The 16,560-nt window shown below is 39.5% G+C and overlaps 2 protein-coding genes across 2 annotated transcripts; both read right to left on the reverse strand.

The window, feature by feature from the left end:
* Positions 1–428: 428 nt before the first annotated feature.
* Positions 429–3,579, reverse strand: atf4b (activating transcription factor 4b). Its single transcript, XM_055036211.1, has 3 exons — positions 3,407–3,579; positions 1,763–2,218; positions 429–1,692 (listed from the first exon to the last, which is right to left on the reverse strand). The coding sequence occupies exons 2-3, from the start codon at positions 2,106–2,108 to the stop codon at positions 740–742; spliced, it is 1,299 nt and encodes a 432-aa protein (XP_054892186.1). The 5' UTR covers positions 2,109–2,218; positions 3,407–3,579; the 3' UTR covers positions 429–739.
* A 1,010-nt stretch (positions 3,580–4,589) lies between these two features.
* On the reverse strand, positions 4,590–14,652 carry LOC129363932 (uncharacterized). Its single transcript, XM_055036287.1, has 15 exons — positions 14,491–14,652; positions 11,347–11,436; positions 10,619–10,714; positions 10,125–10,523; positions 9,873–10,034; positions 9,477–9,638; positions 9,132–9,224; positions 8,848–8,994; positions 8,546–8,623; positions 8,345–8,425; positions 7,686–7,799; positions 7,511–7,585; positions 7,365–7,404; positions 6,376–6,427; positions 4,590–6,274 (listed from the first exon to the last, which is right to left on the reverse strand). The coding sequence occupies exons 1-15, from the start codon at positions 14,494–14,496 to the stop codon at positions 5,539–5,541; spliced, it is 2,331 nt and encodes a 776-aa protein (XP_054892262.1). The 5' UTR covers positions 14,497–14,652; the 3' UTR covers positions 4,590–5,538.
* Between the last annotated feature and the right edge of the window lie 1,908 nt (positions 14,653–16,560).

Genomic DNA, 16,560 nt, shown 5'->3' on the forward strand with positions numbered 1-16,560 from the left:
ACTTTCTGGGCTCAAATTTTTGTGGAGTTTTTAAAACATTGTCGTTCTTGAGAGTGCAAACTATTAACCTCGAACATGACTGAACAGTTAAATGACAAAAATCTAAAATTGCCATATTTTGACTGCAGGAACACATATGGTGTAAAGCAGCTTAGATTTGTTCCAATTATACTGTTTGTAAAAATTCTCCAAAATCAGCTGTTTTAAGTTCTTGGTTTGGGAATTTTGAACCCGATTTAAACCCCCCAGACTCGCCTGATATTAAAGAGGTCTTGGGACTAAATAGGTAAATTATTTATCTCTATGTTTTCATCTTTGACCTTTATGTCCACTTCAGTATTCTGTGGCTTAATACCTATTCACTCGTTTTCATTGATTTGAAAGAACGTCTTGCTTCTCTACAGTTATTACAACAAATAGAGATGTCATTTGGTTTAAGACTCTTTTATTAAGAGATTCAGTCTACATACATACAAACTTTAAAAATATGTCTTATATTCAGGATATATTGAGGTCCATAGCTGGGACAAATAACATGCAAGTAGCTCCAGACAAGATTATATATTCTGGGTGGAAAATACTTTTTTTTTTTCAGGATTAATACATGATAGGAGTATAATACCGGTGTTAGATACATGTAGAATTAGATTCCAAGACATGCTATACTGATAGCTTGGATTAAAGAAAACCTGCTGAATCCTTTTCATTTGCAACCTTCTGTCATACATAGGTCTGACCATTAGGGGTCAGCACTAAGCCCCTTTTTAAGCCTCGTCTGGCGAACTTCCTCCATCAGTTCTTTCAGATACTCGATCTCCCTGGCCATGGATTCGGCCTTCTCCGTCAGCTCCACGTTCTTCCTCTCCAGCTCAGCGTGCTCCACCAGAAGAGCGCCTTGCTCGGCTCTCTTCTTCTGCCTGTAGCGCGTGGCGGCCGTCTTATTCTGCTCCATCTTCTTCTGCTTCTTGTCCCTTGGCGCTTTCGAAGTTGACCTTTCAGTTCCGCCTGCAGCCAGGGCAGACTGTAAATCATCAGTGCTGGCAGAGGGTGGGCTGGCTCTGTGCTTGGGATCAGGGTAGGGCCTGCTTCTGGGGGACTTCTGCGGCGGAGAGGCCGACAGGGAGCGAGGAGCGGCGGCCGCTGTGACCCCGACGTCGTTATTGGGAGTCAGAACGAGGACGATGCGCGTCGGGGAAAGTGAGAGGACGATCTTTGGTGCCTGAGGCACCACGGAGGCTACGACGGGCTTCACCTCGCTCTCGGAGATGTCCACCTCGCTTCCGAGGTCCAGCGTGAAGGCCGGAGAGGACGGGGAGTCGACCACGCAGGGGGACGGGCCGGGAGAAGCAGGTTCGGACTTAACTTCAAGCTCCTCTTGAGGCTCTGGGACCAGGAGCGGGGAGGAGGGAACTTCTTGCCCACCGGTGAGGGATTCAGACTCGTCTACTGCGGTGACAGAGGGCTCAGAACCGGAGACAGAGGGGACATGGGCAAAGGAAGCAGAAGGCGCACTTGAGAGGGTTGGCAGGGGGAAGGGGTCGAGCTCCATGGGACAATCCAGGGAAGCAAGGAGGTCTTCTGGAGAGCTGGGGGCATCTTCAACAGGACTGCAGGAGCCAATCAGAGAGTCCAGGTCAAAGTCACTTAGATCCACCCTCTCAGCCATCCAGTCCAGATCGCTGAGCGCATCGTCTGGAGACAATAAAAACACCATAAGTACCAATCCTCACACAAATAAACATAAGATATTTCCCGTAATCACCTTTGCTGTCCCCCGAAACCATCTGGCTCGATCTCGGCTGAACGGGGTGGTCCAACCAAGAGAGGGGGGGCAGGTCGGACTCTGTCCCGGCTTTGTCCCCGCCGAGGTCAAGAGCTGGCGGTGAGGGGGGAGGAGAGTAGAAAGGCGGAGGGGAGGATGAAGAAGAAAGTGCCGAGGAGGCGAGAGGCGACACGCGCCCCGGCGGCGAGCCTCCTCCGCCTTCCTGTCGTCCGTCTTTGTCAGGGTGAAGAAACGCGAGGTCCATGGCATCAACCATGGGAGAGGAAGGCCCCCAGAGAAGGGCCTCCATGTCTTCCAGGCCAAACTGTGAGCTTGTCATCGTCATGGTCGTAGTGGTGGTTGTTGGTCACAAAAGGGGCGTGTGACGAAGTTAGGGTGGCGGTCAACTCTTTTATGCTGTCAGAAGCAGCAGTGCTGAAGGTTTCCACGTGGGACCTGAAATGTGAAAAGCAAAGGTTTGTGACACATTGTTTAAGACTTCACAAACATTAGATGAATAAGAAATGTTTCATGTAAAGAAAAAAAAAACAGTTTATTTTGCAGGAACAGACTTGGCATTTTACTATTTTTACTTAGGACCTGTACTTGTCGGCCATGATGTAAGAGGCAGCCTCACATGGAAACCAAGAAAACCAGGGGTGAGTATAAAAAAATCAACTCCCACTTAACTAAATTTGCCCCATCACTTTCAAATGAGTGTTAATTTTCCCACATAACTGAGCGAAAGCTGAACTATATGTCAAATTTAAATATCAAAATTCACCTAAATTTACCTCAGAATATAGCAAACTCCTAAATTTAATGTATATGTACTTGTAATAAAAGTATATTTTGTGCTTTTTCAGCACTTTCATCACACTTAGAATTAAAGATGTGGATGCAAAACCCTTAAATCTTGCTTTCCAATCATTACTTTAATATCAATCAATCTCTATGCATGTGTGTAATAAGACTTTAGATGTTTTTATTCATAACTTTGAAAGGAAAATGTTTAGCAAATGTTAAATAAATTATTTTCTCCTAAAAATTGTGCCTGAAAAAGAAAAAAGAAGTCTGCATATTATATAAACACTGCCCCCTATGGCTGCAGTTGCGCTTTTGTTACATCACCAGTCTCTTCCGTATTACCAGGCGTGTGACTCTGACGTCAATGCGTAACAACGTCTCAAAAAAAAAACAAAAAAAAAAAACCACACACCCTCCTTTAACAACAGCGGCTACTTTTGTTCTAATTCCGCCCACAGAAAGCCGCCATCTTGACACAATACACACATGATCTGTTTTCTGCCACGTTGGCACCAGAGCATGGCAGACATTTGACAAGGACACAAAATTATTTTGGCTTTAACGGAACTATTCCGTACCTAACTGCATTACTAAGACCTGTCGAGCTTTATTTATTTATTTTAATAAATGTTACATATTTTATAAGCTATGACGTTAACGTAAAAAAAGAAAAAAACGTTTGAATAATCATTAAAAACATACACATCAAATAATCACACATTTCCCTTGCAGTGATTTTATCGTCCTTATAAAAACACCGGCAGCATCATCAGCCGGGAAGTAGGCCGGCCGGCCGGCCGGCTGTCATCGACAAGAAGTGACCAAAATGATACTTACGACATGTTTCTGAGTTAAGAGGCGACTCAGTGCACTGGCTGGATGCACTGTTTTGTTTGTTGCTGCTGGGTCGCGGCACACGTTTACACTGCCATTTCGGCAAAGACAGCGATGTCTAACTACGATGTTGTTCGGGGTGTTGTTCTTCTCAAAGCAAAATGGCGCCCGCTTGTAGAACTGGGGATATAGAGCTGAAGCGCAGAGCGGCTAGAGGTATCCCTCCGCAGACATCTCTCATATCAGTACGCTCACCAGGAAACTGTGGTGAAGAGATGGAGAACTAATTCTGCTGTTTATCATGACAGCAAAGAAGTTAATTTCAAACATAATAAAAAAATATATTTATTTACCTACCTCGAGATTGATATTTATTATTGATTACAATGACTGCAATGTTTAAAAAAAAACAGAGCAAAGCTATCTTGGAAATTATAGAAAAACTAGTCTTGCAAGTTTTTGCCACTGGACTGGAGAGAATATTCTTTATCAAATTACAGCAACCACGTCTGAAGGAATTTGTTGCTGCTTAAAAAGTTTTTATTCGCTGCAGGAGGAAAAATAGAACCCAGCTTATTTGTTTAAGAAGAAAAATACTTTATGGACTGTAATCTTAAAACAGTAAAACACAGAGCCAGCCCAAGGCACAAGCAAACTAAGCAGCTCTGCAGGCCCCCCAGACTTTATAGCTAAATCTAATGTTTTGATTTGGAGATTTAGGTTTGAGCTTGATCTGTTCACAAATACGTCTCAGCAAGTAACTAGTTATCAGTGATTACGTCTAAGCTCAGCCAAATACTCGACATCAATAGGGCAAAAACAAATAGTAGAGCATCTGCTCCTTCTTGTCAAAAAGAATCTGGTCCCCTAGAATAAACTGAATGATATCACAGAGAAGAGAAATACCTGCGGGTTTCCCCCTGGAAGTGGAAGAAAATGGATGGACTTTCCTTTGTCACATTCTTTCTGATTAACTAAAAGTACATGGAAGATTGATTTAGAAAATATTTAATACAAACCAGGCATGAATTTCTAAATCACAGATATACCTTTTACATCCAAAAATTGAAAGAAGGCATCTTCCACTGTGAGGAAATATCATGCAGTAAATATCATCCTCCAGCAGGAGATCAAAACGACTTTAATCAGAGTCGTTTTGACTCGTGCAGGGGACGCAATCTTCACTGTCAAGATGTGGAAACTAAATAACAGAGCCATCATTTTTGTTACAAATCTGTTTATTAAGAGAGTGAAACTGTGCTATTTTAACTCGGGATTTAGATAAAACAGCTGAAAAAAATGTACAATAACAGAGTTTTACTTTTATGATTTACACTTTGAGAACTTAACATAGTATGTGATTTATGACTTACAGGATGTGTTCACAGTGATTTATAGCTTTACGTATTTCAGACCAGAACACACAATTTGAAGGAAGGTCGACATGTTACACTATCTTTAACAATCGGCAGTAGGCGGATTTAGCAAAAAGTGTCCATGCACGCATACCAAAGGAGTCAAGTTATATTTTAATACTTTATTGAACTTTGACGTCAAACTCAGATTTAAAAATGTGAAACCATAAAACTTGATTAATTAATAGTGACTGCACAACCTCAGGCTTTTTATTATGATACCTCGGTCCAAATTTTTTAATTTCATTTTATTTATATTTTTTGCACTTTCCTGTGTGACATAACAAGTTGATCTTGGCTCATTTTCAAAGTAATTTTAGTTTTTGTAGCGCTCCGGGGCTAACATCCATGTCTACATAAACTACCTGATCAGGGGAAGAAAAAGTAACTCAACCTTCGTTCCTTCAGGAAAGTGCATAGAACCAGTTTAGTCATGACTAACACACCATGTGTGCTGAAATAATGAGACTAAAATATACAAAATTAGTAATATGCAAGTTTAGCATATTAGAATATGTATCTATTAACTAGTCTTTGATTTTGTAATAATACAAACGTTACAGAGCAAATTATTTCTACAATAAAGCAAAAAAAAGAAAAGAAAATGCAGTTATGAATGAAGTAAACATACAAATTTATTGGCCAATAGTTAATAATATATTACAATATTTTCAATATGTATCCCTCACATCACAGGCACAAAGACACAGTAATCTGTTTTTAAGTTAACACTTCCCACATTTGATCTAGATAATTGAGTTCTTCTTGCAGGTTTTTAACCAGAGTGCACACTCTGCCCAAAAATTTGCTCTTGTTCGACTTCTTCAGCTTCTGGCCTTTCTTTTCCGTGAAATACTCATCAAATTCCGATTCGAATTGCTTGAGCATACTTTCAGACGTCAGCCCTCCAGAGTTGTTAGGAGACACCTGCCTGCTTTTGTTGGACACAACCTTCGACAGCTCCGCCATCCTGAGCGCGTCCGGGTGCGCTCCGGCCCGGCTTAGCTTGGCAATGTTGTGTCTTTGCAGCTCCTTCATCAGACAGAGGATGTAATTCAGGCAATGTTCCAGGTCGGCAACATCTGACTTGTAGGCATTTACAAGCTTCTCGACTGTCTCCCTGTTCACAATCTTCTTGTTGGCCGTGGCGACTTTCACGCCGACACCTCCGGCCGATGTTGCGACAATGCCAGCCCCAACAGCGGTCGCGATCAGTGAGGCTCCCATGGTAACAGGGGCCAAGGCGATGCCCACCACTGCGGCCACGCCTCCTACTGCACTTGTTGTACCACCAGCTATTCCCATTGTTTTATTTGCTTTCTGCACTTTTTCCAGTTTTTCACAGATGGCCTTGAACTCGTCGAGGATCTTCTGTAGGGGATCCTTGCGTTTCTTCATGAGAAGGTTGTAGAGACGCCGGGCTTTTCTCACATGCCAGGCCTGCTGATCGAAGGATCTGCAGAAGAAGACAACGGAGGTGTATGGAAACAAGACTTTGGAAGAGTAGAGGAAAGGAAGTTGACAAAAGGGGCTCGGATGCTAGTTTGAATTTCTTACCTCATTTCATCCTCCATACTGAGGCCATACAGCGACATGGTATCAGATTGTCCTGTAAAGAATACGTGCAGACAAATTAGATGCAACATTTGAATATTTTTGATCAGTTCCTCATAGCAATAATTCCTTTTAACTACAGGAATTGGCCCTTTACCACTAGCACCCTAACAGTGCATGAGATAAGGACTCGGCTCAACTCTACTCCAAACAGTTCGGTTACTTTTTCATTACAATTGAGTAACATCTGGTGGGTTGGATCATCATAAAGGGGGGAACACCACAGTTAGAAAGGTAGTGCTATGAAATTTGAACATGATACAAACAACGTGACAATGGAGAACATGGAAGCTATGCTGAACATTTTGCTCAGTCTGTGGCTGTTTGTCAGATTCAGTGACTGTTGTGAGTTTTAACAACTGGCTTATTAGATAGATAGATAGATAGATAGATAGATAGATAGATAGATAGATAGATAGATAGATAGATAGATAGATAGACAGACAGATAGATAGATAGATAGACAGACAGACAGACAGACAGACAGACAGACAGACAGACAGACAGACAGACAGACAGACAGACAGACAGACAGACAGACAGACAGACAGACAGACAGACAGACAGACAGACAGACAGATAGATAGATAGATAGATAGAGTAAGGAAGTTGTTCTTGTGACACATAACGACTGGTCACAATCAGTCAGTCAATCGGTCATCGATTGACCAGGCGATCAATGACAGAGTCTTCTGACATTGAGTTCTCTTAATCAAGAATGAGAAGTGTATCGAAACGAATGATTTATTTTAATTAGCTGTCAAATTGATTGGTGTAATAATATTTAATATTAATATTAATAATATTAATAATATTTTACGTAACATCATCACAAATTTTCTTGTAGTTTTTAAATCAAAGGGAACCAACACAGTTTGTCACCTTTAACCACAGGACAGCATAACAATGATCTTTTGTAAAGACGTACTTACTGGACTCTATCTTTAACCACTGCAGCAGCTCGGCGACATTCTACAGGAAACAGGTTATTTTTGTTAAAAACAATGGCAAGACATGATGGGTAATTAAACCGTATCTCAGTTCAGCTCCAGCACAGAAAAACTACTTGATCACTTACATCTTGAGTGAATTGATATATGTCGTTGTAGGTGCTCTGGTTATCATCTTCATAACGCTGTGCCTGTGTCCATAGCTAATAGTATTTAACATGAATAAATAAATAAATAAGTAAAATGTGTTTCTGAGTATTGCTAGCTCTGCCTCTTTTGAAGTCAGTGGAAACAGCTTCTTACCCTGTTGTAATGATCATCCGGTAAAACTATTGTGTACTGAGGGTTCACAATGTCAGTGTATTGAGATGATCCTGAGTGACTTCCCATTTCGTATAAAGATGAAGTTTCACTGCTCTGCAACAGACCACAGCGGATTCAGCAGTCAGTTTTGATGTCTAAGTAATGAGTGTCATTTTTTCAGTAATGTTGAAACTTTCAAACAAATTCACAAAATCAACAGCAGCTGAAAGGTGAGTTCAATGTATAAACATTTCTGACTTTCTATGGCCCAGTCACACAAAATCCCATCAGAAAAACCAATGTCTGCGATTGTGATGTAAATTCATTGGTGAGGGTGGGTTTTGGCGCAAATATTTCACCCTGAGGCATTGTGCTGGAGGTGTTATGATCTGGAGTCAGTGGCCAAAGTCACAAATTGTCAAATCAACAAATTGAATAAAAAGCCTCTAAAGCATCGAGCAGTTTAAAAATTCTGCATAGAGAATTTGACTGGAGTAACAACAGTTGACAAAATAAAGGCATTATGTCAATCAAGCTGACCTGGAAGCTTTAATTCAAACATCAAGACAATGTGAACTGGACTGATAAAGGAATAGCTGCACCTCTTCTAACTAATTACCATTTTATGTTTGTCTAGGAAATGAGTAGCACTGTCCTACCGTTTCGCTTGACATGTCCAACATTGATGTGCTGTGATAGACACGCGTTTGAGGCCCATGTCTGCTTCTGTTGTCTCTATGCTAGAATTGAAAATATTGTTACTGCATTTGGGAAAGAAGCACCTTTGGAATTACCTGGCTTGAAGGTAATCTGATCAAAACGGTAATGAAAATAAAAGAACAAGTGAAAAAGTACCTTACCTGTGGGGTAGGATTTACTTTGTCACAATATTGAGGGTTGTTTGGTTCCAGGCCAGGAGGAGGCAGAGGAGGCAGATTCTTAAAAAGTGAATAGAAAAAGAAAACAAATACAGAGTCATGAAACACCAAAGTTAAATCAACTTTGAAGTCATTTACTACTATTGAAGTCAGGTATGGGTAGAGTATTTTGGGGAGATACCCAAAAGGTGTAGGTCATTGCTGTTTCTTCTATTTGCAAACTTCTCAAATACAGAAAAAGTATTTTAAAAGGAAACAAAAAGTTGTTCTGCCGTAGTACGTACCTTAACCCTTGTATTTGAATTTGTTCTTGAGGTATAATCCTGTGACGCGTCTGCAGCTGTTGAGTATGGGCCTTTGGACTCGGGAGCTGAAGGTGGAAGGAGAGCTTGGCGAGCAGACCGAGGTGTCATGTAGTCGTTTTGGTGACGCTGTTCATGAAATGACATGCAAAAATACTTACTGATATTTGACTGAAAAGGGTAAAAAACCTTGAAGATATAAAGTGCATCAATAAGCTTGACCAGTCACTGGAAAAGGAGTTTTTGCTCTACCCATAATGTCTTACCTCAACACTTGACAGGTCCAACATTGAGCTGCTGTGATGCATAAGAGGTTGAGATGAAGATGAAGCTTGATGTCTGCTTTTCACGTCTCTCGTCTAGAATTTAAAATACGGTTATTAAGTTTGGTCAAACAAGCGGATGTTGAAGCTTTTTCAGAATTATCGTATGAGAAAGTAATCTGACCAAACTGATTAAGGCAATGTTGGGGAAATACCCAACAGGTGTTGATGTAGAGCTTTGATGTTTCTTAGCAAAAATACAAAGTAAGGCCATTTTCAAATCTCTAAAACTCACGCAAGAGGGAAAAAAAGCATCTGTTTAAAGAATATACTTGCTTTAATACGTACCTTAACACTTGTATTTGAATTTGTTCTTGTGGTATAATACTGTGACGCATCTGCTGCTGTTGAGTATGGGCCTTTGGACTCAAGAGCTAAAGGTGGAAGGAGAGCTTGGTAAGCAGACCGAGGTGTCATGTAGTCGTTTGAGTTCTTTCCGTTTTGGTCACTCTGTTCATAAAATGACATGTAAAAATACTTATTGATATTTGACTGAAAAGGGCAAAAAAACACTTTGAAGGCATAAAGTGCATTGAAAAACTTGACCAGTCACTGGAAATGTAGATGTAGAGATGTCGGTGTTTCTTAGCAAAAATACTAAGTAAGCCAATTTTCAAATCTCTAAAACTCACACAAGAGGAAAAAAACCATCTGTTTAAAGCATATATGTGCTATAATACATACCTTTGCACTTGTCGCCAGTTCTGAATTAGTTCCCATGTTATAAATCTCTGGACTGTCTGCTGCTGTTGATTTTCCAACTATGGTCTTGGGCGGTGTGGGAGGAGGCTGGCGGGCAGACCGAGGTGTCATGTACTCATCGAAGTTCTTCATTCTTTCATAACTCTGGTCACGAAATGACACACAAACATTTTTTGTGTCAGCAAGACAACGTGAGAGAAACAGACAAAAGTCAAACAAACATTCTCCGCTTACTGCATCGTTCTTTGTGTCGCCTGTTCTGTCTGAGGACTTAGCTGGGTTGGCATTGTGGGTTCTGACTGCATCATGGGTTGAGTTGACTGTGCTAGAGGTGGTTGAACTGGGTTTTCTGGAGTTGTGAGATTTGGAAGCTGTGTTAGCATTGGTGGTGGTTCCAGTCTCGTAGGTAGTTTTAGTGCTGTTGGCAGTCTGTGTGGGGTTGGCGTCGAAAGCTGTTCTTGTTACATAGCCTGTGACGGCGGTGTTATCGTTGTGTCCTGAGTTGATCGTGTGGATGTAGTTTCCTTTGGTTGTGTTGTTGGTGTCAAGTTGGAGATTTGGTTTGGATTTGCTCCTTGGACGAGGCACAGGCCTGGGTTTAGCCTCTGGTTGACTCACATCTGGGTTAGAAGCCTGAAACAAATGGGTCAATATCACTGAAACACATGTCTGAGTTACTATTTCTCCACGTTTAAAACATCTTAAGGAATGAAGTTCCATCAAATTACCAGTAATGCGTCCGGGTCTTCGTAGATAGCTTCAGAACCTACGTCTGAGACACTCGTAGACTCTTGCGTCTTGCTTCTCTTTGGGGCCTTTTGTGGCTTCAAAGAGTGAGTAATGAGAAACGTTACTTTAGCTGAGGATGCTTTTCTCTTTCTGAAACCAATTTATCTCAAAAATCAATGCCAGAGATTTACTTTAAAAAAAAAAATCTTTCAGCTCTGCCTGCTTCAGGCACAGGATTTCAGAATTTTGTGGAAAATCATCATGATTACTGTACGTTTGGTGATAATGTAGCCTATTTAACGCTGTAGTTAGTGGTAGTTGTTTTATTTAGAACTACAAGAATGCAGGATAATTGGCTAAACATTGAAGCAACATTTACTTGGTGTTTTGCCTTGATGACGGATGCGACACAGTCTTATTTAAACTATTAAAAATGTATTGACATTTTGTTTTCATTTTCAAAACATGTTATAGGTTTATGTTGTAGCTAATAATAAGTTCAAAAAATATAATAAACCTACAGTAAATTTGTCATAATCTCGGTTTTCCCCATTAAAACATACTTTAATCACAATTTGTTAGGTTGCACAGCTGACCAGTATTAAGGTCAAAGTGCTAAATACAGAAGCCTATACATGGAGCTAGACAAACCCAGCATGCATTTCAACACCTTTTGTTGCATTTATGGCATTTCAAATGAGACTGGCATTGCAGAACGAGTTCTCACCTGTAAGTGAGGGACGTCAGAGAAGATGCTGCAATAGAGTCGAGGTGGGAGTGCAGGTGGGACTGCAGGTCCAGTTGTTTTGCCTGGAGCCTGAGAGGAAATAGGACGCTGTTATCGTCTAAAAGTCGACCGAATCTTGATATCTCAGATGAGCATCTTGTGAAATGTATGCTTTTTGTGACGTCAACCTCAGCAATCTTTGGAATGCTTTGTTCAAAACATGTCAACCAAACTTCTTACTTCATCATTTATGAAATCTTCGGTCCTCTGACGGCACAACATCATATTTATAATGGCACACTGTTAGATTTGAGTCTTTTTAGTGCTTTCTATAGTAGGCAAAGTATGTTTACGTGTTCAGAACCAGGCATACAAAGAGCTTTGCGGGAAAACAAAGGAAAATAAATTTATTTATTCATGTGAAACAAATAAATATGTCAAATTAAAGAAGTTATTAAAATGTCAACAATAAAAATAACAAATAAATAAAGGTCCATAAACAGATGGTGCCTGGTGTGCACACGGTTCATACCTGATGAGATTGTTTTAAAACTAATTATTAATACAACTCTAAAATTTTACAAAATCTTACCAACAGTAAGCCAAAGCAGTAGGTTAAAACTGGTCTCATAGTTCAATTTCCTGCTGCTAGTCAGAATCCCAGCAGTTTCATTTAGATTAGACTCAAAGACCAAAAACTTTCATTACAATGAACTAACCAGTCTTAAATGAAAGTTTGCACCGGTTTTCCTTCAACTGTTTTGATGTGAAAACAACTGTGTGAAAATATCCCAGTGGACTGAGAATACACCCTTGAGGAACCCCACATAGGATCTTTTTTTTGCTCAAGTTTATACCAAATGAATGTGTGCTGAAGACAGCAGTAAGATTTAGTAAGATACTGTTAAGAATTAGAGGAATAACTTCACTTGGCTCACTAATTTTCCTCTAGTTCCCAGATTCCGGTCTCGCAGGTGCAGTGGAAATAATAAAGAAACAAGCATTCGACATCAGACTTCAGATATATCTATAGCTTTATCCAGAGAATTCAATGCATACAAAATGTTACATCAGCATTACACCCAGATCATCAAGAAGTCCAACACTTAACAAAATATAGCGTTACCTGCAACGAGTTGAAAAGGAAAGACAAAAATGCATTTTTGGGAATTGCTCACCCGAGCACAAAGCAATTCGATCTTCCGCTGTAAAACAGACCTTTTTGTGAGGATGTGGATTCCCTTCATTTAAATATATGCATTAGAAGGTGTGTCCTCCCTTGCAGGGCTGTTTTAATGTTAATTTTATTACCCTGCTTGAGAACTGCTCGTACCAGTCGACTCCTTTTACTTTCCAGACGAAAATTTATGACCTGCAGCTAGACGCAATGGCTCTCTGTCTCAGTAATTCAACAAGAAACTGATTTCTACTTGAAACAAACTGGCACAAAAATCTATTGCCAAATAATAACTGGATTTAAAAACTGCAGGGTTGTCTACTTTTAGGAAAAACTCTTTTGAAATACCTGAAATGTTTTGGAAGTAAAATAATTTCCTAATCCTATTGTATTTCAGTAATATAAAATGCGTGCAAATAGTATAGTTAGAGACTAACTAATTCAGAACATGCTGTTAATGCTTAAGGGAACTATCTTAATACATTTGATTGTACTGGTAGAAGATTTTTCTTAAAAGTTTTAGTGTTTACTGAACTCTTAACCAACACTAAAGAATTCACTGATTCTGATAAAAGACAGACTCTCTGTGGCTAAATGGAGCACAACCCCCGCCTGTCTGAAGACCCTCCTTAGTAATTTATGTGAGAGTAAACCGTTGTTTTAGTTGTGGATCTTTATCTAAGTTTACCTAACTTAGAATCTACTCAAAATGTTCATGCTAGATCTAATATTTCATATGGGCAAAGATTGAGTGTCTCTAAAGTTATGCTAACCAAACTTATATTCTCCACAATACCAAGTCAGACATTTCTGATTGATGAATTTTAAAATCTATACCATTTAAAACAAAAAGTGTAAATGCTGAAGAGATTCGGCAATTCCACACATAGCTCTTGTTATTTTTTTGATGCGTTGAGGAGGACACCTTAAGTTCATCAGAAAGTAGTCAAAGGATAAAAAGTTGTGTTTGTCCAGCGTCAAAACAATCAAAACAACGGAAAAATGAAACCAGCAGCATTACAGTGAAGTGTCACAATTGGCCTTGTTTTTACTCCGATGAAGTTTTTAGGTGGCAGGAAGTAAAACAGTATCCCTAAACACATTTTCACAGCAAGAATTTTTATTTTAAAGTTGCTTTGGCTTAAGTGCTGTCTAAAATGCAGCCATGTGTGCTTTTTGTGAACATTATTGGATAATTAATGAAAGACATCAAATAATCTGATTGCATGGTGCATGTTTTGTTGTTGTTTTTTTGATTCCACAGCACTGCTTGGGCTTCTGTTTGTTTGTTTCTGGAATCCAGTCCTAACAGGAAATATTGCAGGTCTTCTCTACACATTAGTAGCAATCACATTGCCTCTAATTCCCATTTTTTCCAAGAAGCACCAGTTTTATTTTATTCTTGCTGAGCCTTGTTGAAAGAAAATCTAGGATGACGTAACATTTAACAAAAGAGTGAGGCTCAAACGACCTTTTGCTACAGTAAATAACGAGGAATCCACCTTCATTTAGCATGTTGTAGCCTAATGCCTAGTGCAGCTCTCATAAACTCTCCACAGGGTTGAACCTCAAGCCAGGAGTTAGTTTTTTACCCGTTTTTTTTTTAAAGCAGTTGCTTTCACTTTGAAACAAACTGCAGAAGTAAATTGACCCTTTCTTGTCTTTCACATCCCACATTGGACAGATGTTTGCTCTCAAACAACCCACCTGCTTCGCTGCAGCACTTTCTACTCTGAAGACGATGTTGAACTCATTGAGCAATCGGCATGTTTGAATTTGTTTCAGATCCCAACTTGTGCAACTCCACCATTGACTTTGCTAAATGTACATCCCAATTAACTCAAGGTCCAATACGTTCTTTATGTTTGTTGGAAATCAAAATAAAGAACACTTTCTCTCTCCGTTTTTCTCATTTTCAGGAATATGAATTCAAGTCACTGATACAGATAAATGCGGTTTCTTCTTACCGTCATGTTCCAGCTCCGTCCCGTGTTGGCTGGTGAGCAAACACCAAGCTCGACTGATGGATTCCCCCAAAGTGCATTCACATTTGTGCATGCCTCTTGAAAATGCCAAGGCTCCACCTTTTCCCATTCGCGATCTCAATCTACAGTCCAGATGACTCTACAGGTGTGATATGTATGCGCAATGACTGAAACCACCAGGAAGGACAGTAGAAATATGTGGGAGGATCCTATTTTTGCTGCCAGACGGACTTACCGTACATTAATGACGTATCTTGGAAATCTGCAAACTTACATAACCCATTTCTCTAATGAGAAAGTTTCAGTTTGAGTGATATGAACCTTACCTAAAACCATTTTCTCTCTCGCAGTGTAATAACTGGCCCGTGAAGACGAGCAGCTGCTTTTGTTCGCAGTTTGTCTGTTTGTGAATGTCATCGTTTTGCTTGAGCGTCATTTTCTGTCTCTCGGTTCTGCGATTTTCTTGGATGGGGACTTTCAACTCAAACTTGCTCAGCAGGCCCGACTAGCTCTCTTTCTGGAATGATGCTTAGTCATGAAGTCTGAAAGTCTCTGTTGGAGGATTTGATTTTTTTTTTTTTTTGACACAGTTTGGAAAAAACAAACAAACAATGAGCTCAACAAATGGCTTTTTAAAGAACAATTTCTTAAAATATATAATGTATATATTATAATGTATATAATATATAATAACTCATGAGGTCCTTTGGATCTACAATCATTTCAGATGTTTTTAAGTTAAAATATCACATGCTTAGATTATGTCTGAGTATGCAAAGATAAAAAGGATTTCAAAGTGGAATGATTTTACTAATTTTTATGTAATTTCTTTGTGATCAGCTTTGATGTTGCTGAACATCAAGCACCCCAAATATTGAGACTGTTAGTCCTTTCTGTCTCGTTTGACTCTTAGGCCAGAGGCCTTTGCTGCATATTTTCCTGCCTATTTTCATTCTCACTGTCAAAAAAGCCAACTGTTTAAAAAAAAATCTATATCTTTTTTTTTTTTCTTTAGTGGCACACCACAAAAATATTTGTTATTGGCTGGATATGATAAAAACCCCATAGAAAACTTGATATTTACAGCAGTGGGTAGAGGAGGTTTCACGTATCCAGGTCATTTTTACTATGTTTATGTCTTGGGGCGCTCCCTCTCTACCTATTGATTGATATGTGACATTGTTTATGTTGCAACGTACAGATAATATGAAAATGTTTGTGGGTGAGTATTCATGGATTTATGTATATGTACGCGTATATATGAATGGATAAATGAACTCATATTGCAGCTCAATATATGCTGGTTTCAACTGTTTAAATGTAATATGACACATTACATGGTGAGCCATATTGTCTGTTTGTTCTTTATGAGTCAATTTTCACATTTTAATTTCTGTATTTATGTTTGTGCTGCTTTATTGTGTCTGCTCATTGGTTCTTGGGGACAAAAATATTATGTTGAACTGAATTAATACCTTTATCAAAAACCTCAAATTGACACCAATGCTTCCATATGTACCCATATGTATACATTTTAGGTACATACGTTTTTTTGTTTGTTTGTTTGTTTGTTTGTTTTTTTACATTACATATAATATATTACTGTAACTCCACATGCAAGTGGAAGCCTGGTTGCAATCATTAGTATTTTCGCTACTTTTATATAATTTTACTTAATAACCTGCGGTGACCCTACGGTTTAGGTTAGGAACCACTGTTCTCCAGCAATTTCTAACACTGTTTAGGTGGAATTTTTCCAAAATTCAAAATTCAACAGTTTTTCTATCATAATAATCCTATTTAGGCTCTTTGCAGGGTTATAATTGGCTCTGCCTGTTTCTTCAGCAGTTGATTTCAAACGTTTTGGCATCTTCAACAGAAGCATTCAGTATTCACACTCGTATTTTGGCAGGAAACGCACACTTTCTAGTTCTTGTATTCACGTAACAACTGGGGACAGAGTTACTTGAACGCTTACGTTCTTCGGCCAATCAGAGCCCCTGGTTGGTTAGGTTCTATTTCCATCCAATGACAGAGCTGCACGGGAGTAGC

This window comes from Poeciliopsis prolifica, unplaced genomic scaffold, assembly GCF_027474105.1.
Source record: "Poeciliopsis prolifica strain line A6 unplaced genomic scaffold, Auburn_PproV2 SCAFFOLD010, whole genome shotgun sequence".
Taxonomy (NCBI): domain Eukaryota; kingdom Metazoa; phylum Chordata; class Actinopteri; order Cyprinodontiformes; family Poeciliidae; genus Poeciliopsis; species Poeciliopsis prolifica.